Source organism: Melopsittacus undulatus, chromosome 8 (genome assembly GCF_012275295.1).
Source record: "Melopsittacus undulatus isolate bMelUnd1 chromosome 8, bMelUnd1.mat.Z, whole genome shotgun sequence".
Taxonomy (NCBI): Eukaryota; Metazoa; Chordata; class Aves; order Psittaciformes; family Psittaculidae; genus Melopsittacus; species Melopsittacus undulatus.
The window spans coordinates 33,163,636-33,185,695 of record NC_047534.1 but is presented as its reverse complement, the minus strand read 5'-3'; the positions used below and the strand labels follow the sequence as shown (position 1 = coordinate 33,185,695).

Below are 22,060 nucleotides of genomic sequence, written 5' to 3'. Positions count from 1 at the left end.
TCTAAATCGATTCTTCATCTTTCTCTCTGTCCATCCATCTATCCAGTAGATGGGAAGAAAGCCTACTCTAGTTCTTCCCCATTTTTCTCCTCCAATTCTCCTTGGTTTTGGATCTTATAAGAAAAGGGATAATGCTCACTGGTGCATGCATTGTATCAGTTTGCTTTAGCTGCTGTGTCTTCCCTGTAGCAGTGCTCTGACAACAGCAGCTTATGATCCCATTACATACGCTGCCCTAGTGATGCAGAATCGATCTTCTTTTACATCTGCTCCTTTCTGCAAAATAATTTCCAGTTTTATAGCAAACTGAGAGTGACAAATTTTTGAGTTGTTTATCATAGGTACCCAACTCCAACAGCAGCCCAGCATGAGGAAGTATTTTTATTCCTGACCCAATTTTATTGCTTGTTTGAATATATTTAGCTGATGTCAACAGCTGAACTGAAGAGTTAATCCTTCTTTTGTTCCCTATTCAATCCGTCCTCAGCTATCTGGCCATCTGTGTATTAGGCATTGTACTCAGGTTGGCATTTGCTCACAAGTCTTATAGATGGCAGATACTAAAAGGATAATCAGATGACCTCGCCTTTTCTAAGTAGGTTATATTATACTATATCTTAAAATCTAGAGGAAAAATAAAGATCTTGTGTTTCTAAGCTTGCTTTCTTAAGGGAATTTGTTGCCACATTGTGTGTATTTGTGGGTGTCTGTCTGCCTGCTCAGGTATTTGCCCTGTACCACTTTTGAGTTTTCGGCTGTCTTCAGGCAGTCTTGACAGAGCAGAAGAGGCCTCAAAGGTGATGTATTCATAAACTGCCCTGAAAATTGATCTAGGTTGAAAAGTGATAGTGTTCCCTTGTAGGGAAAAGTAGAAGAATGCTCTTAACTAGATATCAAGAAATCTTTTCTCAATCAGCATCATGTTGTTTAAAGGCCACAAGTTCAGAAAAAGTTTCTGTTGGAGCTTGCTGAGATGAAGTGTGAACTTTGAGGCAAAAGTCTGTAGAAAATCATCCTCCTTTAGTTACAGTGCTCCTGAAAATAATGTATACACATTGTCATTTTGGCTTCCTGTCATGCATACAAAAAACTTAATGTAGAGTGTGGTGCTGGATGGGAAGTTCACTAAGCACAGCCTAGACTGAGATACTTTCCTCCAGCTTTGACCTGGCTACTCTCCTACACCTGATAGAGTACAGCAAGGATTCCACCTCAAGCACTAGGATGCATTGGTTTCTTCTTTTGTAGACCATGAAAGCACTTTTATCCAGTGCAGTTTCTTACTGAGCAATTATTCTCAAGGAGTGGTGAAAGGATCTGAGTTTCCTGGGTGGCTGGTTGCATATGCAAAAAAATACAGTGCTTAATAAATGATGCTGACATTATTTTGGACTACAGAAACTGCTGTCATCAGTCATTGCTTTTGCAATTCACTGCACGCTAGTACTAATGATGTACATACTTTATGAATAGAGGTGTATTGATATAGTGTCAAATATGTTCTTTCCTTCCAGAAATATTCTTTTGTTGCACTTCTAACAGATGTCCTGGAAATTGAGGTTAAAGACAAATTTGCCAAGAGTCGTCCAATCATCAAGCGCTTTCTTGGGAAATTAACCATACCAGTTCAGAGACTATTGGAGAGGCATGCAATCGGGTAAATGAATACATTCTTAATGCTATCTGCCATTGATATGGGAGACTCAGCATCCCTTTTGGCTTACTGGCACAGACCAGCAAATTTTTACCATGTCTGTAGTATGAAATTTAGTAGGAATTTTAGTAGCCTCATTGCCTGCCTGGAGAATGTAGGTGTTTCTAACCCTGTTCTGAATGTATGTACCCATGTTTGTGTATATTCATGTCTGTAACTTCAGCTTAACTTCTTTACACGAAAAATGTTAATCTCACAAAAAAATGTTGCCTTCTGGCTAGCTAGCCAAGAAGCAAGGCATTATCACAATACTGCATGATAGTGTGCAAATTTTTTAGAAGAAGCAGATTTCATTGTCTCACTTCCTCTACAGTTCAAGTATTTTTGTCAGTTTAATAATCAGAGATTTAATGTCTGTTCAGCTAATTGGCTAGAACTATAAGGCTCTGACCCCTTATTTTTCACAGTGTGCTGGAACTGCATAATTAAAATTGCCTTTTGCTATGAATAATGCATTGATGGGACTCAAAATTCACCTGTTGAGCTATTAAAGGAAAATCCATTCATTATTTGATAGGTGACTGTTCTGGTATAAAGATGCAGCTCACTTAGAAACTTCTAAGATGTTTTATACTTTATGATAGTTACTGGAGGGGACATAGCATAGTCAAGTGGATGATCCAGCAAAGCTTTCATACAACCATATATACTGAGAAGAGCCGAAGACTTGGCACTGTGATACATTGCAGGTGTGAAGCAAATGGCTGAAGGTCTGGAAGAGACACAGTGGTGTGTGCAGAAATGTAATTTTACGTTTAAGACAGAGCAGTAATTGTATATTATTTTGCTAGCATCTTTTTACATTTATATGTCTTATTTGACAAATTAGGAAAAAATAATTCCTTGAAAGTCAATGGGGGGAATTGAATTACTCAAGTGTGTTTTGTATAGGATCTAACTCAAAGACTGCTAAAGTTAACATGTCTCCATTAACTTTACAAGGCTGCTGGATGAGGCCCATGAGGAATGATATTGAAATAAAATGCATATATTCTTCCCTGATAGTTTAAGAGCATGGCAGTATCATCAAGTTTTTGCACAAAAAGCAGAATATAAATGACTGGCCTCCTTTTTCACAGATATTCCCATCAAAGTAACAAGCTATGTAAATGGAGAAAATCAAATTCAATTTGAAAACAGTTTTCAGCTTTAAGTTTCCAAAGTGGTGGTTACACTGGTAAGTAAAGTAAGAACAAAGTTACGAGTAGCTTCAAATTTTGATGGTGTCTCCTGATACAGAAACTATTAAACAAAAAACAGCCTGCGCATTTGATTTGTGGCGGTATCCAAGAGGAGTTCAGGTGTATGTGTGTTCCAGCCTTTCTAAGAAATGCTTCATCTTTGAGTTTCAACAAATTGTGATGAGCTGAGCAAGCAGCTTTTTCTATTAAATTTGCACACTGCTGTACACTCAAAAATAGCACCATGATACAGATGGGTTTCAAACCTAGTTCAGGGTTTCTGTGCTAAACCCCAAAATGCTTTTTCTGCTCTGGGATTCCCAGTGCTGTGAGGTCTGGAGATTGCCCATTTGCTGTGTTCATCAGTTCTTATCTATATTTTTTCAAACCAGTGCTGTGGAAGACATTCCCTATTTTCTTCTCCATAGTTCAGTTCTGTATATTTGATATATCACATATTATTAGGAAAGGAAGGGCTGTGTAACGGTTATGTAGTGAGAATATAGGTAAGTATTCAGTTTGGGTTTGCCATTCTTCTCTTAAAACTGTCATTAAATCAGGTTTGCCTGTTCATTTGTAATTTATTTGTCCATTTTCAGTTTTTGCATGACAGTCATTTTTCGGGGCTCCTTTTCCTAGGCATTGTAGACACACAACATTCCAGCAGAAGTTTTGAAAAGTAAAGGAGTGCTTTATCTAGATGTCAAGTAAAAATATACCAAGTGTACAGTCAACTGCTGATTGTCTCATAGTCTGGTTTTGGTCAAGCAAAGTAATCATCTTCAGTTTCTTCTTCATTTTGGTGGTCTAGGGACAACTGAAATCCTCTACTGGTTAACATGTGAACTTGAAATATTGCATGAGCAAAGTCATGTGCTCTGTATGTGTAACTTGTCTCTCCATTAGTGATCAGTATTAATGAAATGGCGAAGTCCAGAACATGCCACTTTTAGACAGACTGAACTAAAATTCTGCCCCATTTTCAGCTGTTGTCATAACTCACAAGCTTGTGTAACAAAATGGCAAGTGCCTTTAAATTTCATTGAAAGTATGATAAATGAGCATGAGAATCATCTAGTACTGATTCAACTGAATAGAGAGCAGACATTATTCATGTTGTGGCTTTCTCTAATTTTCAATGGCTTAAAGTAATATAAACCTTACGTAAACCTTAGAAACCTCAAATGAAACCTCAAATGGTAATCTTCTGAGGATAGCTTTGAGTCTAGCTGAAGAATTGTACTTGGAGTAAAGAGCGATGAATCTGTGATGATCCTGGAGACACTACTACAGTAACTTCATGTACTTCAGCCTTTAGAGCAACATGGGGAGGCTACTTGCCATACGTTGTTCACTCAGGACTCTTTTTGCTAAAGCTAATGCAAACTGCTGCATCTCATTTCAGTAATGACCTTGCATTTGTTTGAGTCTGTCACTCATACTGCAGTTAAGGGTGCTCCCAGTGAAGGAGAGGTGCTTATACCAATATAGCTTTATCTGCATAAATAACAGTAATTTCCTATGGGACTCATCAGTAACTTCCTCCTCTCTCTTCAGCTGTCCCAGCTGTGCTTAGGGGGACTGGGGCTGTAAATTCTAGCTATGCCTAATAAGAATGTGTAGCCTAGGATCTAATCCTAAGTCTCAAGCTGATAGAAGTGCTTAGTCAAGTCTGAATCCCACAGAATTCAGTAACACTTAAGAACCTATTTGAAGTTAAATCCAAGCAGTAAAAACATTTCTAAATAGGAATGCAGAAGTGCTTTATTGAATGAAAATTAAAATGTGAAAAAACTGTCTGAGAATTTTGTATATAGTAAAATACCACAAGGGGGCAGGAGGTTTTAATAAATGAAAGATTGTGTTAGTAGAACATTTTGGGTTAGGGGAAAGAAGAGGAAAGGGATCCTTTGCACTTTGATTTCTTTAGGACTTTAGGAAGGTATTTTCTTTTTTATACAAGTGTTTTTCCATCCAAGCAAAAGTGTATGGCTGATTTCAACACTGTAATGGACATTACCTGTTATCATGCTGACCCTTAGCTGATAAAAGCCTGTGACACAAAATACTGGAAAAAGAAAACTAGTTAAAAAAAACCCCGACAACCCAATATCTTTGTTTTTTGCAGAGACCAAGTTGTCAGCTATAACCTTGGCAGGAGGCTCCCAGCTGATCATGTAAGTGGGTATCTCCAATTCAAGGTGGAAATCACATCTTCTGTTCATGAAGGTGAGAATTTGTCAATGATCTGGATCTCCAGATAGCTGTATGGAGAGAATTTCTGTGTGTTTCTATTTATAAGATTTTCCATGATGATATACTTTCTCATTTGTGTACGGTCCTCTATTATAGAATTTTCTATTGGGATTCAAAGTTTAGATATGTCAGCTTCTGCTTTGGAAATGGTAGTTCCAAAGTTACACTCATACTGTTTTCCTATTTTGTTAGATTTAAAATGGATCTGCTTATGATTCTCATTCAGTTGGACAGATTGGGTAATCTAGTTCATTGCTTCTCTTCACTCTGCAGCATCCTTGTTCTGTAACACCTTTGGATGAGATAAGCAGTTGCAAGTAAGGTTCCACCTGAGCTCTCCTTCTCTGCTGCTCTACATGCAGATCAGTCTGTCCTGTCCCACTTTCACAGGACTCTGTCCTGCTTAGAACCAAGAATATCTGTTACAGTTCTAAAAATACATGCTTCTGTTAGGCAGTTCTTTTCCTTTTTTCCTGTTTTCAAGGCAACTAGCAGAACATGGCTGGTACAGTTACATGTTTATAACATCATATATGTCTATTTACATGTTTGTGTTCTTAGATTCTCCTTCATTAGGCTTGGTATAATCTCTTTGGTAGCGAGATGCTGCTCTTTTAACTTGATAGAACCTTCTCATCTTTTTTGTAGCCATGTAGTTGCGTATCTCATTCATGTTTTTGCTTTGTCGCCATTAAAAAATACTTTTGTCTTCAGTCCTGTTGCCAGGCACTCCAGTTCACCAACTTCATGTTAGGTTTCTTGCAGGTGTGTTCAGACAATTACAGCTTCATTTTTCAACTCTATGCCTGTTTAATTTCCATGCTGGGAGATACCATCTTGTCTCTCAAATGAGATGGCGTATTTTTATTTCTCTTTTATATATATTCCTGCAGCATAGCTAATATCTCATGAACTTTACCTCCATCCCTGGCGGTGTTCAAGACCAGGCTGGATGCAGCCTTGGGTGATATGGTTTAGTGTGAGGTGTTCCTGCCCATGGCAGGGGGGTTGGAACTACATGATCTTAAGGTCCTTTCCAACCCTAATTATTCTATGATATCATTCTATGATTCCTATTCTTTACAGTTCATATAAATTAACTCAAAATAAATGTTGTATAAAGAATTTGATACTTTAATAACAATTTGTGATTCCTCATGTGATCTCAGATGCTATTTTGCATGCTGCTAAGGGTGTAATGGCAGCTGATGTTAGTGACTGGCTTAGTGTAAATGGTACTTTTGGATACGAGAGGTATACTGTAGAAAACTGGCTCCTTGTTGGTGAGGCTGCTTTTACTGATAGTTTGGCAGGATGTTTGGTACTGCTCTGTCTTTTGAAAGCAAAATGGAAGCAATTTAAATTAATGTTTCATATCTCTTAAATTTTTTATATTCTGCAAAATAATATAGACTTCTGCAGTGAAAATTCTGTAACTGCTGTTCTAATGCTGTAGATGCTTCTGTTGGTTTAAGTGTATTTTCTTCCCATATTTGTCTGATTGAAATAAGCAAACATCTGGAAAGATGTGTATTTTTATACCATTTCTGTGATGCAGACAAAGTAGAATGAACTGTCTGTTGCTGGATTGTGCTTCACATTCAGCCTTTGTGTCTCTGCAGATGCTTCACCAGAAACAGTTGGCACTTTGCTGGGAGTGAACTCTGTAAATGGAGACTTGGGGAGCCCCTCTGACGATGAGGACATGGCACCAGGACATCATGATACATCCACAGTGTGTTCCAATGGTCCAATCCTTGAGGATTCTTCTGGAGAAGCAATCCTGAGACACCCTTTAAGGACTAGTAGAACTTTGGAAACAGACCAAGATGAGTTGACCTCCGGTGCTTCAAGATCATCACCTACCAGAGGTCGCCAGGACTCACTAAATGATTATCTGGATGCAATAGAACACAATAATCATCCCAGACCTGGGACATCTGCCTGTGGTGAACGTCCACGTGGAGCATCCCCAAAACTGAGGAGTAGCTTCCCTACTGACACAAGACTTAATGCTATGCTTCACATTGACTCAGATGAAGAGGAGCATGAGTTACATCAAGACCTGGGTTTTCCATCTTCCTTGGAAGATGATGGTGGTTTAGTGATGCTTAATGGTGCTACAAGAAGTGTTGAAAGGAATGGTTTAGGTTACTCATCAGATCAGGTAACACAAGGGCTTGCAGAGAATGAAAATGTTTCAACCTCTGAAGCTCCTTTGCCATCAGCTGATGACCAGTGTGAGGCTCTCCCAGAGCTTCCACCATCACAGTTAGCAGGAGGTGAAAGCCTGCAAGGTTCTCAAAGTGAAGCACCAGCAGACCAGGCTGGCAGCGAGTCGTGTACCGCTCAGGAGACAGAGCAGCCTCCTAGCAGTGTAGACGCAGGAGCTGCCGATGCTGCTGCTGGGAGCAGAAGGGGCATTAGTGAAACAGAATCCACTGATCAAGGGTCTGAACCTTCCCAGATATCATCAGAAACCGAGCAGAGTGACCCTGCTCGCACGGAAAGTGTGAGTGAGGCCAGTACCCGGCCAGAAGGAGAGAGTGATGTGGAAGGGGCTGACAGCTCGTGCAACGAAAGCGCGACTGTGCGACGTTCTTCAGTGGAAATGCGGTGTTCTTCATTTGAAAATGCCAGGTTTCCTGAGATTCCAGCCTTTTCTTCTCAGGAAGAGGAAGAGGGAGCCTGTGGCACTGATGCAGCTAGAACTGAGCCAGGTGCTGAAACACAGGACACTGCAAGTACTTCTGGTTCTCTGCCTGTGGTAGAGTTACCTCAGGAGGAAGGGCAGGCAGCTGAGGCAGGTGAATTACAAGACCAAGAGGAAGCAGAAGAAATCTGGCAAAGAAGAAGAAGCCTGCAGGCGGCAGCTGCCAGCAGCCAGTCTCAGGATGAAGAAATTGAAGGAGCGCAAGCAGCTTGTGAGGGTGCCACAGCACAGGTTGAAGGAGCTACTGGAGGTAACTACTGCAGGAGGCACTTTCTGAAGCGACCTTTCTGCAGCCAGTAAATATGATTAAAAAATGAGCATCTGAAAAACAAGCATCTTTATTTCTCTGTTTAATTATCTTTCAAGTTTTGGGGTTTTTCTTTGGTTTGGTTTTGTATTTTCCTTTGAGATTCATTCCCCTGTTCAAGAGACTCTTGGAGGTATTGCTTTAAAAAAATCAAACCTGAAATATCCAAGGCATGTTTATTCTGAAACTGGATGTATTGTAATTTGTGAGAGCATAGTGAGGAGGATGAAGAGGAGGAAAGAACTCCACAGTGCTACCCTGCTTGCAAATCAAAATGGTAATGAAAGGGGATGACATTCCAGAAACTATCCAAGCTGGAATTTATATCTGAGCCTTTTCTTTCACATGTTTATATATTAGCGTTAAAACATAAGGGTAATCAAAAGAAAGGCTGAGGGGTTTATGTCTCACTGAAAATCACTGAAAGGGTATATATGACCCTAACAAATTGCTTCCAAGTGCCTTTCACAATGGGTTGTCTGTTAAATTTCTTCAGGGGTTATAATGGTTCCAATCAATTGGGTTTCTGAATGCATCTTTTCCATAATATTTCAAAAGCTTGGGAATCTATTGATTCATTCTCTTTCCAAATCTCTCTTTGATTTGGAAAGAATAATTTTGGTATTTATTTCAAATACTGTCAAAACTTTGTCTTTTACAGCATTTTCTAGACATTTGGGACTCAATTAGGGGTCAGGCTGCACCATGTTTTTGCAGAACAGTGTGGCTGCAGCAGGGAAGGTCAATGGAGAGTTTCACCTCCCACCCTTACAGCAAGGGCCATGTCAAGCTTTGTCCTTGTACCCTGCTGGAATGTGGCTAGGGAACACACTGTTGTTTCAGTGCCCTGGCTTCTGCTGGTCATGGGTGGACGTGGCACATCACAAGAGGTGACATTTTCAGGGTCAGGACTGCACTGCATCTGAGAGAAATCACTTACTAGAACTATAGACATAACTTATTTGCCTCCCAAAATATATGATTGTTAGATATATCCTAAATACAGTAGTCCTGAAAAAGCTTTAGATTGCCTTGTTCACTTTAGAGGCAACTATAGGGCTTCCCTACATTGACTGGGAAAATAATTGTGGGCATTTTGATTCCAGGTGCTCAAGCCAATGGCCATCAGCCCTTGAGGTCGCTGCCTTCAGTACGTCAGGATGTTAGCCGGTACCAGAGAGTGGATGAGGCTCTACCACCAAGTGAGGTTCTTCATACTTTAATTGGGGGATAAGCTGCCTGAATCTCATTACTGAGATCTAATTACCTTTCTTTTCTAAATGTGAGAACTGAGAATGATCAACTGAGAAGTCCTAAGTGATGATTAAGTCTGGTGTTGTTATTGTAAAAAGCATTGTGCTTAGTCTGCAAACTATCAGGATGTGTTTTCCTAATTATATCTGGTGTATACAGACTTGCTGTGTGACATTTGTGGAGAAGAAGGAAGGCATGGTGCTGCCTTTTCAGTATGCAATGCACATAGGTAGGAAGGTGAGGTGATATGCTATGTGAGACACTTGAAAGATGTCAAGCACTCTGAAATCTCTGAATACTTCTTGCATGATGATGATTTACAGAGAAATATATAACATCTTCAGTCACTGCAGATTATGTGAAAGGTGGCTGTGGTTTCCGTTCATTTTTTTGAGGCAGTGTAAAGACTTCTTGAATTAAAATAAACCTGGCTATTAAGCAACAGTTAGTTGAGTCTAAATTGGCAGATAAATTGTAATTTCTCTAACGCATATGAAAAATGCATTGCTCCCAGTTGCTGGACTGATGCGTTTTCTTAAATTTGGGGCAGTGAAAGTCTATTCAGTATTAGATACTTAAAGAAAGGAGAAAGGACCAGAAAAAGTATCTAAACAGCTAATAAGGAAGCATTATTTTAAAACAAAATTAAAAAAAAATATATTCAGACCCACTGAAATCTGTGGCAAAGCTCTAATACTTTAAAGAAGTCAGGAATTCATCTATTTAGCGTAAAATGAATAGATCCTTATGTCACAGCGTGGAATGGAACTATTTGCTCTGTAATTGGAGAGTGTTAGATTACTGGAAAGAGCCTGATTGCAGAACCCAGATATAACTGTGTATTGGAAAGCCAGGATGATGAGAAGGTTTTGCTTGCTGATGCTTCTGTTACGGTCGGTGCATATGACAAACGAGTCCTCTATGCGGATCCTAAAGTCAATTAACTGCCACCTCAATAAACCAGGATTATTTTTTACAAAATTGTGCCTAGGAGACCTGTATTTCAGTTGCATTTGTATCTCTTTTCATACAGAAAAATACAGAGAATATTACAGGGAGTACTCAGAGATCAGTATAATAAATGAGAAATATGTAGAGATAGCTTTTATAGTACCATGGCTTGTGCATGCGGGTTTCTTTGTGTTTCAGAAGCAGACTATACACTACAATAACTATTGGAAAAACTATTGCAGTCTTAATGGACAAGGTTTGACTGTGTGGTATTCTAACATTTCTGACATTTGCTGGGATTTTACACAGTCATGCATGAACCTGCACATACACATCACACCGCTACAATCAAAGCCTAATGCAATCTTCGTGTAGATCATTCATTTGCTAATGTGAATAAAATGTTAAATTCTAACTGTTGCCTAGGTTCAGTTTTTCTCTCCAAAGCTCTGCTTTTGGATATGTAACAGCTTTAATATTTTAATAGTGAAAAATGAGAGAAAACATTTAGAATATAATTTTGAATTATAAACGGTAACTTCTTTGTAATTTGGGTTGCAATCTGGTTTTTGTTTCACCAGAATCTGAAACTAAGAAAAATAGAAGTATTTCTTTCAATTGTGTGTAGGTTAAGGAACAAGAGAAAAAAATTGAATATTAATTATTATTTCTGCCTATAGCATGCAACATTTTTTTGCTCCAGTTCCTATATTCCAAAGAAAAAAATCAGCAAATAAGCCTGACCGCACAGCCCTGATGAAATACAGTTTTGCAATTTGTCAAATTCAGTCACTTGTAACACATTTGACTCATAGTGGAAGATATCATTATCCATAATGACACTGATGCAGGTTCTTTACTTTAGAAGCCATTGCCCAAGTGTTTAAACTTATGTATTTGAAATTGACTGCTGGCAAAATGCTATTCCTCTGCAAGACCACGTTACAGAAATGGTGACTGTGTCTCAGAGTTGGACATAAAATCACCACAAGAAAAATCTCAACTATCATGCAGTGGTTTAAGGTTTAACATGTAAGCAAGATAGTGAATTCACAAATTTAACCTGTTTTGTTGAGTTTGTTGGTTTGTTTGTTGTGTCCCCCCAGTGAACAGTTCTGTCCATCCCATCATACTTCCATGTTTTTTATCTCTTGCAAACTGGTTAATCACACAGAATCCCAAGGGTTGGAAGAGACCTCAAAAGATCATCTAGTCCAACCCCCCTGCAAGAGCAGGGTAACCTAGAGTACATCACACAGGAGCTTGTCCAGGCGGGCCTTGAATATCTCCAAAGTAGGAGACTCCACAACCTCCCTGGGCAACCTGTTCCAGTGCTCTGTCACTCTCACAGTAAAGAAGTTCTCCCTGATGTTAACGTGGAACCTCCTATGCTCCAGTTAACCCCCATTGCCCCTTGTCCTATCACTGGATATCACTGAAAAAAGCCTAGCTCCATCATCCTGACACCCACCCTTTACATATTTGTAAACACTGATGAGGTCACCCCTCAGTCTCCTCTTCTCCAAGCTAAAGAGACCCAGCTCCCTCAGCCTCTCCTCATAAGGGAGGTGTTCCACTCCCTTAATCACCTTTGTGGCTCTGCGCTGGACTCTTTCAAGCAATTCCCTGTCCTTCTTGAACTGGGGGGCCAGAACTGGACGCAATATTCCAGATGTGGCCTCACCAAGGCAGAGTAGAGGGGGAGGAGAACCTCTCTTGCCCTACTAACCACACCCTTTCTAATGCACCCTAGGATGCCATTTGTGGCGTGTTTTTATTTCCTCACAAAATACTACTTTTTTGAAGTGGGACCTTTGCAAAGGAACATTGGTTTCAATCATTTTCTCTTTTTAAGGGACGGAAACATGTTTCAGAGAATGTTGAAAAGTTTGCTTTACTGAGATACAAAAGACATTATTTTGAATAGCAGATACAGTGATTGCACCGTAAGCTTTGCATTGATGTCACTTTATTTTTAAACTTGTATTTTCAATTTACAGTATAATAGCAAATTTTTACCTTTTTTCTCCTGGAATTTAAATTTGTACCTTAAATGGTTCTCTTTATTCCTATCCTCTTGTGTTGATTTGTCTTTTCTTCCTCTCAGTCTCTGAGTTACTTTCCTACATAGCTCTTGTTAACACTAGAAGTGCTTTAAACACTTAATAGGCTGATTTGATTGTGCATCATAAAGACAGAAGAGTAATTTGCATTGTGGCGAGCTAAAACACAGATCTGTGTGTGGAGATGACATGCGTTTATCTCAAAACCTGCCTTTCCTCCCTCTTTGAGTCAGCTTGGGCCCTACAGTGCAATGCAGCAAGCCATTTACTGCCTCCAAGAGCTGAAGTAACAGAAATTACAGTGTGCATACAGTAACAGCCTGAGGTTTTAAGGCTGTCAGTATTAAATAATTTACAGTAGAATTTAGTTCTCCTTCTCTGCTGTCAAGACACTTTTATGCCCTCTTTCCTCACGGAGCAGCAATCATTCAGCATTGGTTGCTTGCCAGTGAAATGACAGTGCAGTGATAGATGTTTTCACCTAGACTTGCAATACAAAAAGTGTCTTATAGAAGCCTTCTGAGCCTTCAGAGACTGTTTTTCAACTGAATTGCTAACTGGTTTGCACGTTTTCTGCAGTGTGCAAGAATCAGGCATGCCTGTTTCTGTATATGAAATATGATTGGTGTCTTGCTATCTTACTCATTTTGTAAGCAGTTATCAGGCAGACAGTATTTTTGACCGCAAAAGCGTATGAACTAAAGCCTAGGCGTTGTGGTGCAACTGATTTCTTTTGAGCACTGAGAAGTCAGGTGCAGCTGGGGAAAGGTCCCAGTTGCTTTATCTCAGCTCTCCATGGTCTAGATTTCCAACACTGCCTGTAGCTTGTGTTGCAAAACCAGTGGACAGCATCATAATTATCACTCAGACAAGAAGCTGAATTCACTTTTTCTTTCTGGATTTTCTTCCCTGTGACAGTTACTGGTTAATGGGAAATAGAATAGAGAAAGGAATAGGAATTATTAGATATGGATTACTTACAGTGGGGAGTTTCATTTATGGGATATAATAGGGAAAAGGCACATCTCTTAACCCTTTAGCAAGAAAGTCTGTCCTGAAGTCATCATGTAAAAGAGAAATAGAAAACTGAAACAGTAGATTCAGTTACAAAAGTGACAGAGCTAAAAATAAATAAATACATCCCAAGCCCTCCATAGTTCATACTATTTTATTGCTACTTAGACTGGGAGGCTCGAATTGACAGCCATGGACGGATATTTTATGTGGACCATGTGAACAGGACAACAACATGGCAGCGACCCACAGCCCCCCCAGCCCCACAGATTCTCCAGAGGTCAAATTCCATACAGCAAATGGAACAGCTGAATCGCCGGTAAGAACTACCCTTGTTGCTTGTGAACTTTGTGCTTGTGAAACTGCATTGACCATTGTAAGGCTGAGTATGAAGACAGTGTCACAGTTGCTATTCCAGCGGGCTAGAGGTGTTTATTCTTAAATGTCTGTCCTTTTTAATTTGCATGTGGGCTTCTAGGGCTTTTCTGTTCCACCTGTGTTCATAAAAAAAAAAGTCTGGTAATGGCCTTCAGAAATTCAAAAGGCTCTTAATGCAGAAATTAGAGCTCAATATGTATTAACCTACATGGCAGAAAAAATGGGCAACCTCCCTTGGAGGCAGAATTGGATCATAGGTACCATGTACTGTATATAAAGTTCAGTTTTCTAACCCTAGGTACCAGAGCATCAGAAGAACAATGACTAATGACAGGCCTGAAGAGCATACAAATGCTGTGGATGGAGCTGGAGAGGAAACTGATTTTCACCATTCTAATGCAGGTTAAAAAAACACAGATTTCTCCCCTCTTCCTCCCCCTAAAGGGAGCACTTATCTCATAGGTGATTTAATGAAAGTGACACAGGGCAAAACCTGACTTCTCCCCCGGGTCTGGGTGAAAAGGAAACCATTTGTTTTCGTTGCTGGTTAGTTTTTGAAGATTGTGGCTCATCCTGTTGAAAAAGAATGTGAGTTTCAGAACATTTTTCTGTTGGTGCCTGGCTGGGTAAAACATGGGCAGGACATTTGAAGTGAAAAATTCGGAAATTGTATGATCTAGGTTACAAATATTTTGAATCTGCAACTCCATCTTGAAATGATAAAATACAGACTAGAAAAGATGTCGAGCAGTCATCAGCTTCATCCCCATACTGAAGATACATAGGATGAGCTATACTTAAGCCATTCTTGGCAAATGCCATCTCATCTATTCTTATAACATGTTCTTCAATTGATGGACATTCTGTAACTTCTTTAGACAGTCTACTCATGGTGTTTGTCTTATGACATATTCTTAAATCTTTGTGATTCAAATTGTTAAAGCTGTTTGCAGTGATGCTTTGGTAATGATTGTTACTGGAAGTCTTTGTCATTCCCTTTGGTCTTAGATTTTCGAAGAGAGAATGTGCTGCCTCACTCTACCTCCAGATCCAGACTTACTTTATTGCTCCAGTCTCCCCCTGTGAAATTCCTTATCAGCCCAGAATTCTTTACAGTGCTGCATTCTAACCCTGTGAGTACAATATCTACAGCTGAAACACTTTCATAATTATGTGCTGATAAATATAGTTGTGTTGTGTACAAAGATATTGCTCAGTGTTTGATGCCAAGATAATGGTAATAAATAAGAAGGCTGGATAAATTCGAACACTCATCATCACTCCTTACAACTGGTGGGCTATAAGAGTCATACTAGTTGGTAATAGAGCTTTTATGGTTTTTATTTTTCCCTTAGTTCTTCATTTTTATTATGATACAAAACTCATTTGTTTATCAAAGCAACAGCTTTCTTACTGTGCTTAGCAGAGGGTGAGCAACAATGCTTAGGATGAAAATGATGCTTATTTTTTAAGATCCCATTGATATAAACACGGGAAGATTGGAATTTCTCTTCTGTGTTGACAAAGCATTATATGAAAGGAGAGGTAGACTGAGAAGTGGGTATTAATCCATAAACGGGATGATTCCCCCCCACATTGCATTGTTTATATCAAAATATATTAGAGGTCACACTGAACAAAAAAAAGCATCTTACTATGCATTTTCCTTCCTCTTTTGTCTGTTCTGCAGTGCTTCTTCTTACATAGCTGTATTTGTGGTTTTTGTTCCCAATGTATCTTTTCCTTTCTGTAACAGGATATATAGTGTGAAGAGAAGTAATGGAATGAAAAATTTGTTGCCTGCACTTGTTAACAATTGAGTTTTTTAAAATTAGTGATCAGTGTTAGTTTGGTTTTGATATATGTGTATGCTTCTCTGTATCTGAATCATTCTGCTTAGTTTACATAGCTTTTACTTGAATTAGGATTATCTACCTCTGTCTTTGAAACAGGACATGGGTAGATAAGACCTCTGGCCAGGGAGCAGGGGTGTAGAGGCACATAGTTATTTAGCTATTAGCACAATGTGGTAGGAGGGTCTATGTTTTGGCTTCTATCTATTGCTAATCCTGGAGAAAGACCTGGTTTCTGGTTGGCTGGGGTTTATTTTTTGAGGGAAGGTTGTTAGCTGTTTATTTTACCCCTTTTATTTCAACTTTTCCCTATTCCTCAGTACTCTGAGGAACTATACATGGATATGCAATAATAGGTTATTTTTGAAAAGTCAAAATGTGGAAACAATACTTATATAGAATCATAGAATCATACAATAGTTAGGTTTGGAAAGGACCTTAGATTTGTGGTAAATTCTTCAAGCTTCTGTATCTCTGTCCTGCACAAAATCTTACCAGCTTTACTGCTGTAGTCTATGGCTTCATTTCACTCATTATTCCATGAGAAATCCATCAGACATTAAAATAGATCTATGAAATCTCTACTTTTAAAGCAATTTTAATGTTATAGGATTTTTCACAGTGCCACGGACAAGTGTGGTGATAGAATCTGTAATATGTTTTACACTTTGTCGAAGTGAGTCAAGTATGAAACTTGTATATCTCAGGCAAAATAAGAAACATCAAACACATATCTCAAAACCTCAGAAAAAAGGACCATTATTTTCATACCCTTGTGGCTTAGTTGGAGATAATTTTTAAGGTTTAATGGATAATTTATGTCTTTTGTAGTAAGAAGAAATTGTACCTTTTAAAAGCATTTCCTTTTGTTACTTATATTTCAGAGTGCCTACCGCATGTTTACAAATAACACGTGTTTGAAGCACATGATCACCAAAGTCCGGCGGGACACCCACCACTTTGAGCGCTACCAGCATAACCGTGACTTGGTGGGCTTCCTCAACATGTTTGCCAACAAACAGCTGGAGCTACCGAGAGGTTGGGAAATGAAACATGACCATCAGGGCAAGGTAACTGTAGTGTGTGTGCAGCTCTGAGTGCTTGATCTTAGATGTTGTGATATCAGGACTCAGGTGCTCGAGAGGAGCATGCACATAGTTCTGCAGATCTAAAAGCTGCACATCCTTTACTCGTGCTTTTGCCAAAAGAAGACTGGAATTTCTTGTCTGTGTTGACAAAGCATTATATGAAACAAGGAGGAAACAGAAGTTTATATTAATCATTATAAAGAAAATCGCTAGAAAATCTGTAGCCTCTTTACAATTAAATAAGTTTCTTAGATTCCCCTGGATGTTTAAAACTTTTTGTGAAAATTATCTACTCTGTAAATGCAGGTGGTTCAGTGAAGTTCTTTGGAGTTTTGCTTGTGTACTCATAGCTTAGATGTAAAGTTACTTTATTATTATCTACTGAATTTTATTTAGCTATTGTTGAACCATTTTTAGTATGTTTTTTCTTGTTTAACTGTCCAGCTTTTCTTTAAGACATTTTTTTTTCTTCAACCTCAAAGTCTTGAGTGGGATTCATTAGTGTACATTATTTGCACTTCTCTTTTTAAAAGTTAGCCATTTTTCTAGATGACTTCTTGTCATGGTTTAAGCCCAGCCAGTAACTCAGAACCATGCAGCTGCTCACTCACTCCCCCAGCTTCCTCCTCCCTGGCTCCCGGAGGGATGGGGAGGAGAATCGAAAGAATGTAACTTGCATGAGTTGAGATAAGAACAGTCCAGTAACTAAGGTATAACACAAACCACTGCTCTTGCCACCAATTATAATAATGATAAGAGAAATAACACGAGAAGAGAATACAACCGCTTACCATCCGCCAGCCAATAGCCAGCCCAACCTGAGCAGTGATCTCATCCTTCTGGGTAACTGCCCCAGTTTACATCCTGGGCATGACGTGCTGTTGTATAGAATACCCTTTTGGTTAGTTTGGGTCAGGTGCCCTGTCTGCTTCCTCCTGGAATCCCCTCCACCCTGGCAGAGTGTGAGACTCAGAAAGTCCTTGGTCAGACTAAACATTACTGAGCAGCAACTAAAAACATCGGTGTTATCAGTGCTGTTCCCAGGCTGAAAGTCAAAACACAGCACGGCACCAGCTACTAAGAAAGAGAAAAATGACTGCTACTGCTGAACCCAGGACAGTCCCTCTACCCAAACTCTTAGTTAGTCCAGCATGCATCAGTTTCTGAGATAAAATGGCTGCACTTAAGACTGGGATAGCTCTGGTCTTGATCTTTCTATTGGTTATTTATTGGTTAACAGGAAAGGAATTGTGTATAGTAAGTTTCATCAATAGGGACACTAAATAGTTGCAACTTCAAAATCAAAGAACAGATATTTTTATAGTAATAATGTACCTTTAAACTAGGGTATCCTCACTATGTAAGATAGGATTTTCTTTGTGAAATATAGGGTTAAAAATAGACTGTGATTAGCATGTGAGGAAGTGATAAGGCCATCAGTTCATATGAGTAGTCCTTATTATGACTATAGGCATATCAAGCTTCTCAGTTCTCACATTTATCAGTCTTGGTATTGTTAGCTGTGAGTGTCCATATAAATAATGATCTTGATGCCTGCAAAGACTGCAGGCAGGTTCTCAACTGAAGGGTAGAAAAAGTGTTTGAGAGTTGTTTTCTTCTTAGGATTAACAACTCTGGAAAGGACTGTGTTTTTTCATTAGAAACATAATTAGGAATGTGCAGTTATGCTGTTCCTTGTCTCGCTTCCTCTTTTCTGTTTTAAGTCATTCTTTTTCCTGTTCCACTCTTCAGAGGCCAGTTTTCTCCTGAAGAATACAGCAATTTTCAATTGACTTTAATAGGCGCTCCACAGAGTCAATCAGACCTCTGGATTTTGGTGTGGTATTTAGTAACAGTGATGTTACCACAACATTAATCAACAAGAGGAAGCACTGACTGAATCCCCACCGGGATTTCTTCCCTTTGATTTAGGCCCAGTATTGTTGATTTTCATTATGTTGACTTGCCTTTGTTACAAGGAGCACTTGTGGCAAGTAGAAAAGCCTGTTCAGCACTTGAGAGAGATGATGGCCAGTACATGGTCAGACCAGTGCTTAATGAGACCCAACTGAAACTGGACCTGCTTTTATTAAAGCATAAAGCTGAAGGGAAGAAAGTAGACATTAGCCATGCCACAATATATAATTATATTTTCTTTCCCTGGCTGCTCTTCCTGCTGAGATGAGGTTTTCCTTTATTTTTCCAAGTATATCATAGTAAGAGGTTTGGTGCTCTTGCTCACAAGGCACACTGATCTTTCTGACCCTTATTCAGTGCTGAGTAGTAGAGTTTTTACTTCCCAGTGTCAATGGGGTCGTGGTTGCTTATCCTCTTTGCAGGGTGACTCCCAAGGTCAGTTAGGGACTGCCTACCTCTGAACTCCCTGCAAAGCTGCACAGCAAAACCCAATTGCCCAGTCCTCTTTGACTCCTCCATGCATCCACTACAGATGATAAAATCCATTTGGTATGCAGTTTTCCCTAAAAGGTCTGGTGTAACTAGGATGTAACTTCAGATTGGCATTACAGATGAATCATCATCAGTCACTGACCACAGGAAGGCAGAAGACAACTGGAAAAAGTGGTATCAGGAAGCATCACATAGGCTGGATAGGTCCCTGAACTGAACTCAGTCCCATAACTTTGAAATTCTGCACTGCTGCATACATATGCATACACACATGTATTATACAGTTGTACATCCCAGTGCATTTGTGTAATACGTGTAAACACATTAATATTTTAAAGCCAGATACAAATGTATGTGCTTTTTAATTAGAACTCCACAAGATGTGCAAATTCATAGTAAGTTGTTAGGACTTTTTTGGGTTTTCTTTCTACAATGAAAGAATCCATTGTAATTGATTACAAATGTCTTCAATAGGAAGAAAAAGTGCTTTAGCGAGCTACGTAGACTTGAATTGGAAAGATAACTTGGGCAACAGTCCATGTTTAATGGACTACTGTAGTTTTGGCACTGCCCATCTTATGTCAGTCTCTTCAAGCATCATAGATTTATGGATTATAGCTAGACAGCAGTTAGGCATTTTTTTGAAAGGAGTCTGTGAGCCACACTGTGTTTTGAGCTGTGTGCCAATGTCCAGCCTAAAGCCTTGAAGCTCCAATGATTATCTTCACTGAAGCTTCAGAATAGTAACTTATGCTCTGTGCTAAAGAACACTGCATGCATTAACTCAAAATTGCTGCATTAACTCAAAGAACTGTGTAGCACAACTGTAGGTACTACTTTCTCCTATATTGAATCAGAATTCAGGGTTTTATTTTTCTAAGTGATTTTACAGTATAATATTGACTTAATGAAATAAACCTTTGTTTTGATAAAAGTGCTTCATGTCTTATAAATACACATAGACCAGACTGTTAGAATGCTAGGTACAGGGACATGGAAAGAAAAGAGACTATACCAGCCACTTAAGTGAAAGAAACCTATCCATCGGGAGCAGAATCTTCAGAAAGCCTAGCTCTGTTCCAGCAGCCTCTTACAGTCATTTTCCAGGTCCCAAACTGAATTTCAGAATGGTTTTCATTCTACTTTCCCACTGGTTTTTCATACCCTCTAATCTGTATATTTGCACTGCAGGTGACATCCTTATTTGTCAAGGTCAACAAGTTCTGGATCAGGCTCAAAAGTTGCAATTAAAATTGCATTTATTGAATACAGTTTATAGTTTTTGAACTGTGGGACAGTCAGTTTCACTTGCTTGTCTGTAACTATGTCAGATGAGCCAAATCAAGTTCTTCCTTACTGTTCAGGTAATGTGATTCCTTGCTTGTAGGCAGAGGTTACAGGTACAGGCAGTCACTGTTTAGGGCTGGAGGAGGCTTGCTGCCGTCCTCAGGAGCATTTCTAAGGTTTTGCAACTTTGGTGTCTCTCCATATGCTTCTCCTTCCTTGGGAAGTGGAAGTACAAACATTTTCTCCCACCACGATCCACAATGGCATTTAGCTGCTGAATAGCATGACACACTGGTTTGTGTACCTACCTTCATGGCAGTCAGAAGAGTTGCATTTTCTCTGGTCTGCCTGTACCAAGCAGTCTGAAACAATGATTTCATGAATACTATAACCTGGTGTCACTGCCAAAAGAACCAGTTCTGCTTTCCTCTTGTCCCTGGGGGCTCTCTGAGGTTAGAGGAACCATTGGAGAGAGGGACAAGAAGAGAGTAATTTTAGCCAGGACCAGCTCCCCAGCTGGGTTTAGTATGTGGCTACACAAACACTTGTGCCCACACAAGGCAGGAAGGGCATGCAAGGGATGAAACAAGTGGTTGAATTGGGGGAAGATGAGAATGTTTCACTTGCTGACACCACAGGACTGAATTGTTTATGAACCTGTGGTTGAAGTACTTTACTGGTAACAAAGCACAGAATTGGCCCCCGCAGTCCCCAGCCACCTCTCTGCTGGTCCAGATTCTTTGATTCTTCAAACCAGATGTCACTTTCCTGTAATTCTGCTGCTCACAGCTAGGGTAATTTTTTAGCTCCTTCCACACGTTTCCAGCACTGTGGCTGACAAAAGTGAAGTGTGTTGAAATAGAACAGTGCTGCTTTGCAGCTGCAGCACTAACACTGGGGAAAGGTTAAATTTCAGGGCTTGGAAAAAGCTTAAATTTCAGGGCTTAGAAACATTTTTGGTTCAGATTGGACAGAATTGTATTCATTTTCCAGGATACACGCTGCTTGTGACCTTGCTTTCAGCAAATGGCTGACCAGCCAGTAAGTGGTAGTTCTCACTGGTTGCCTGATTTAAATGGCTTTGTTGCCATCATCTTTATGTCCCAGACTGACCTTTTTTGTTTCCTTCTTTGAAAGGTTATTGAACCTAGAATAGTTGTATCAGGAGCATGGCAGAAATGCCTGTTGGCCTTTAATCATAGTTCACCACAAGATGCAATCATACAGTTGACATATGTACACCCAATTGTGTTCATAATTATATGGTAAATAGTTCACAAAAGGGAATGGTTTTGCCACTTAATGACATCTTTTTAGATGCTTATAAGGAAATGAAAGGGAGAATACACTGGGATTACTTTTATTAAGCATGTAAGTCTTATTTTCTTGACAATCATAATAGTTTCCTACTTCTGATGCTTGTCAGATGAGAATTTCAAAGGGCTTTAGAGGCATGAATTAAGTAAGACATTAAAGAATTCATCCCTTCAGTGAGATGGAAAACTGTTATCCCTCTTCTTCTGAAGGGAAATGCAAGCCAAAGTAATGTGAGGAAGATTTTTCCAAAGCCTCACGTCAGCAAATAAAACCTA

General features: G+C 39.4%; 1 protein-coding gene across 1 annotated transcript in view; it reads left to right on the top strand.

The window, feature by feature from the left end:
- The window catches only part of HECW2 (HECT, C2 and WW domain containing E3 ubiquitin protein ligase 2), a 109,132-nt gene that overhangs the window by 52,274 nt on the left and 34,798 nt on the right, over window positions 1-22,060 (top strand). The window contains exons 6-13 of the mRNA XM_005145564.4: window positions 1,515-1,657; window positions 5,024-5,124; window positions 6,774-8,114; window positions 9,278-9,373; window positions 13,622-13,772; window positions 14,130-14,233; window positions 14,840-14,964; window positions 16,569-16,754. Of these exons, the coding sequence (XP_005145621.1) occupies window positions 1,515-1,657; window positions 5,024-5,124; window positions 6,774-8,114; window positions 9,278-9,373; window positions 13,622-13,772; window positions 14,130-14,233; window positions 14,840-14,964; window positions 16,569-16,754 (2,247 nt within the window). The remainder of the gene's footprint in view (window positions 1-1,514; window positions 1,658-5,023; window positions 5,125-6,773; window positions 8,115-9,277; window positions 9,374-13,621; window positions 13,773-14,129; window positions 14,234-14,839; window positions 14,965-16,568; window positions 16,755-22,060) is intronic.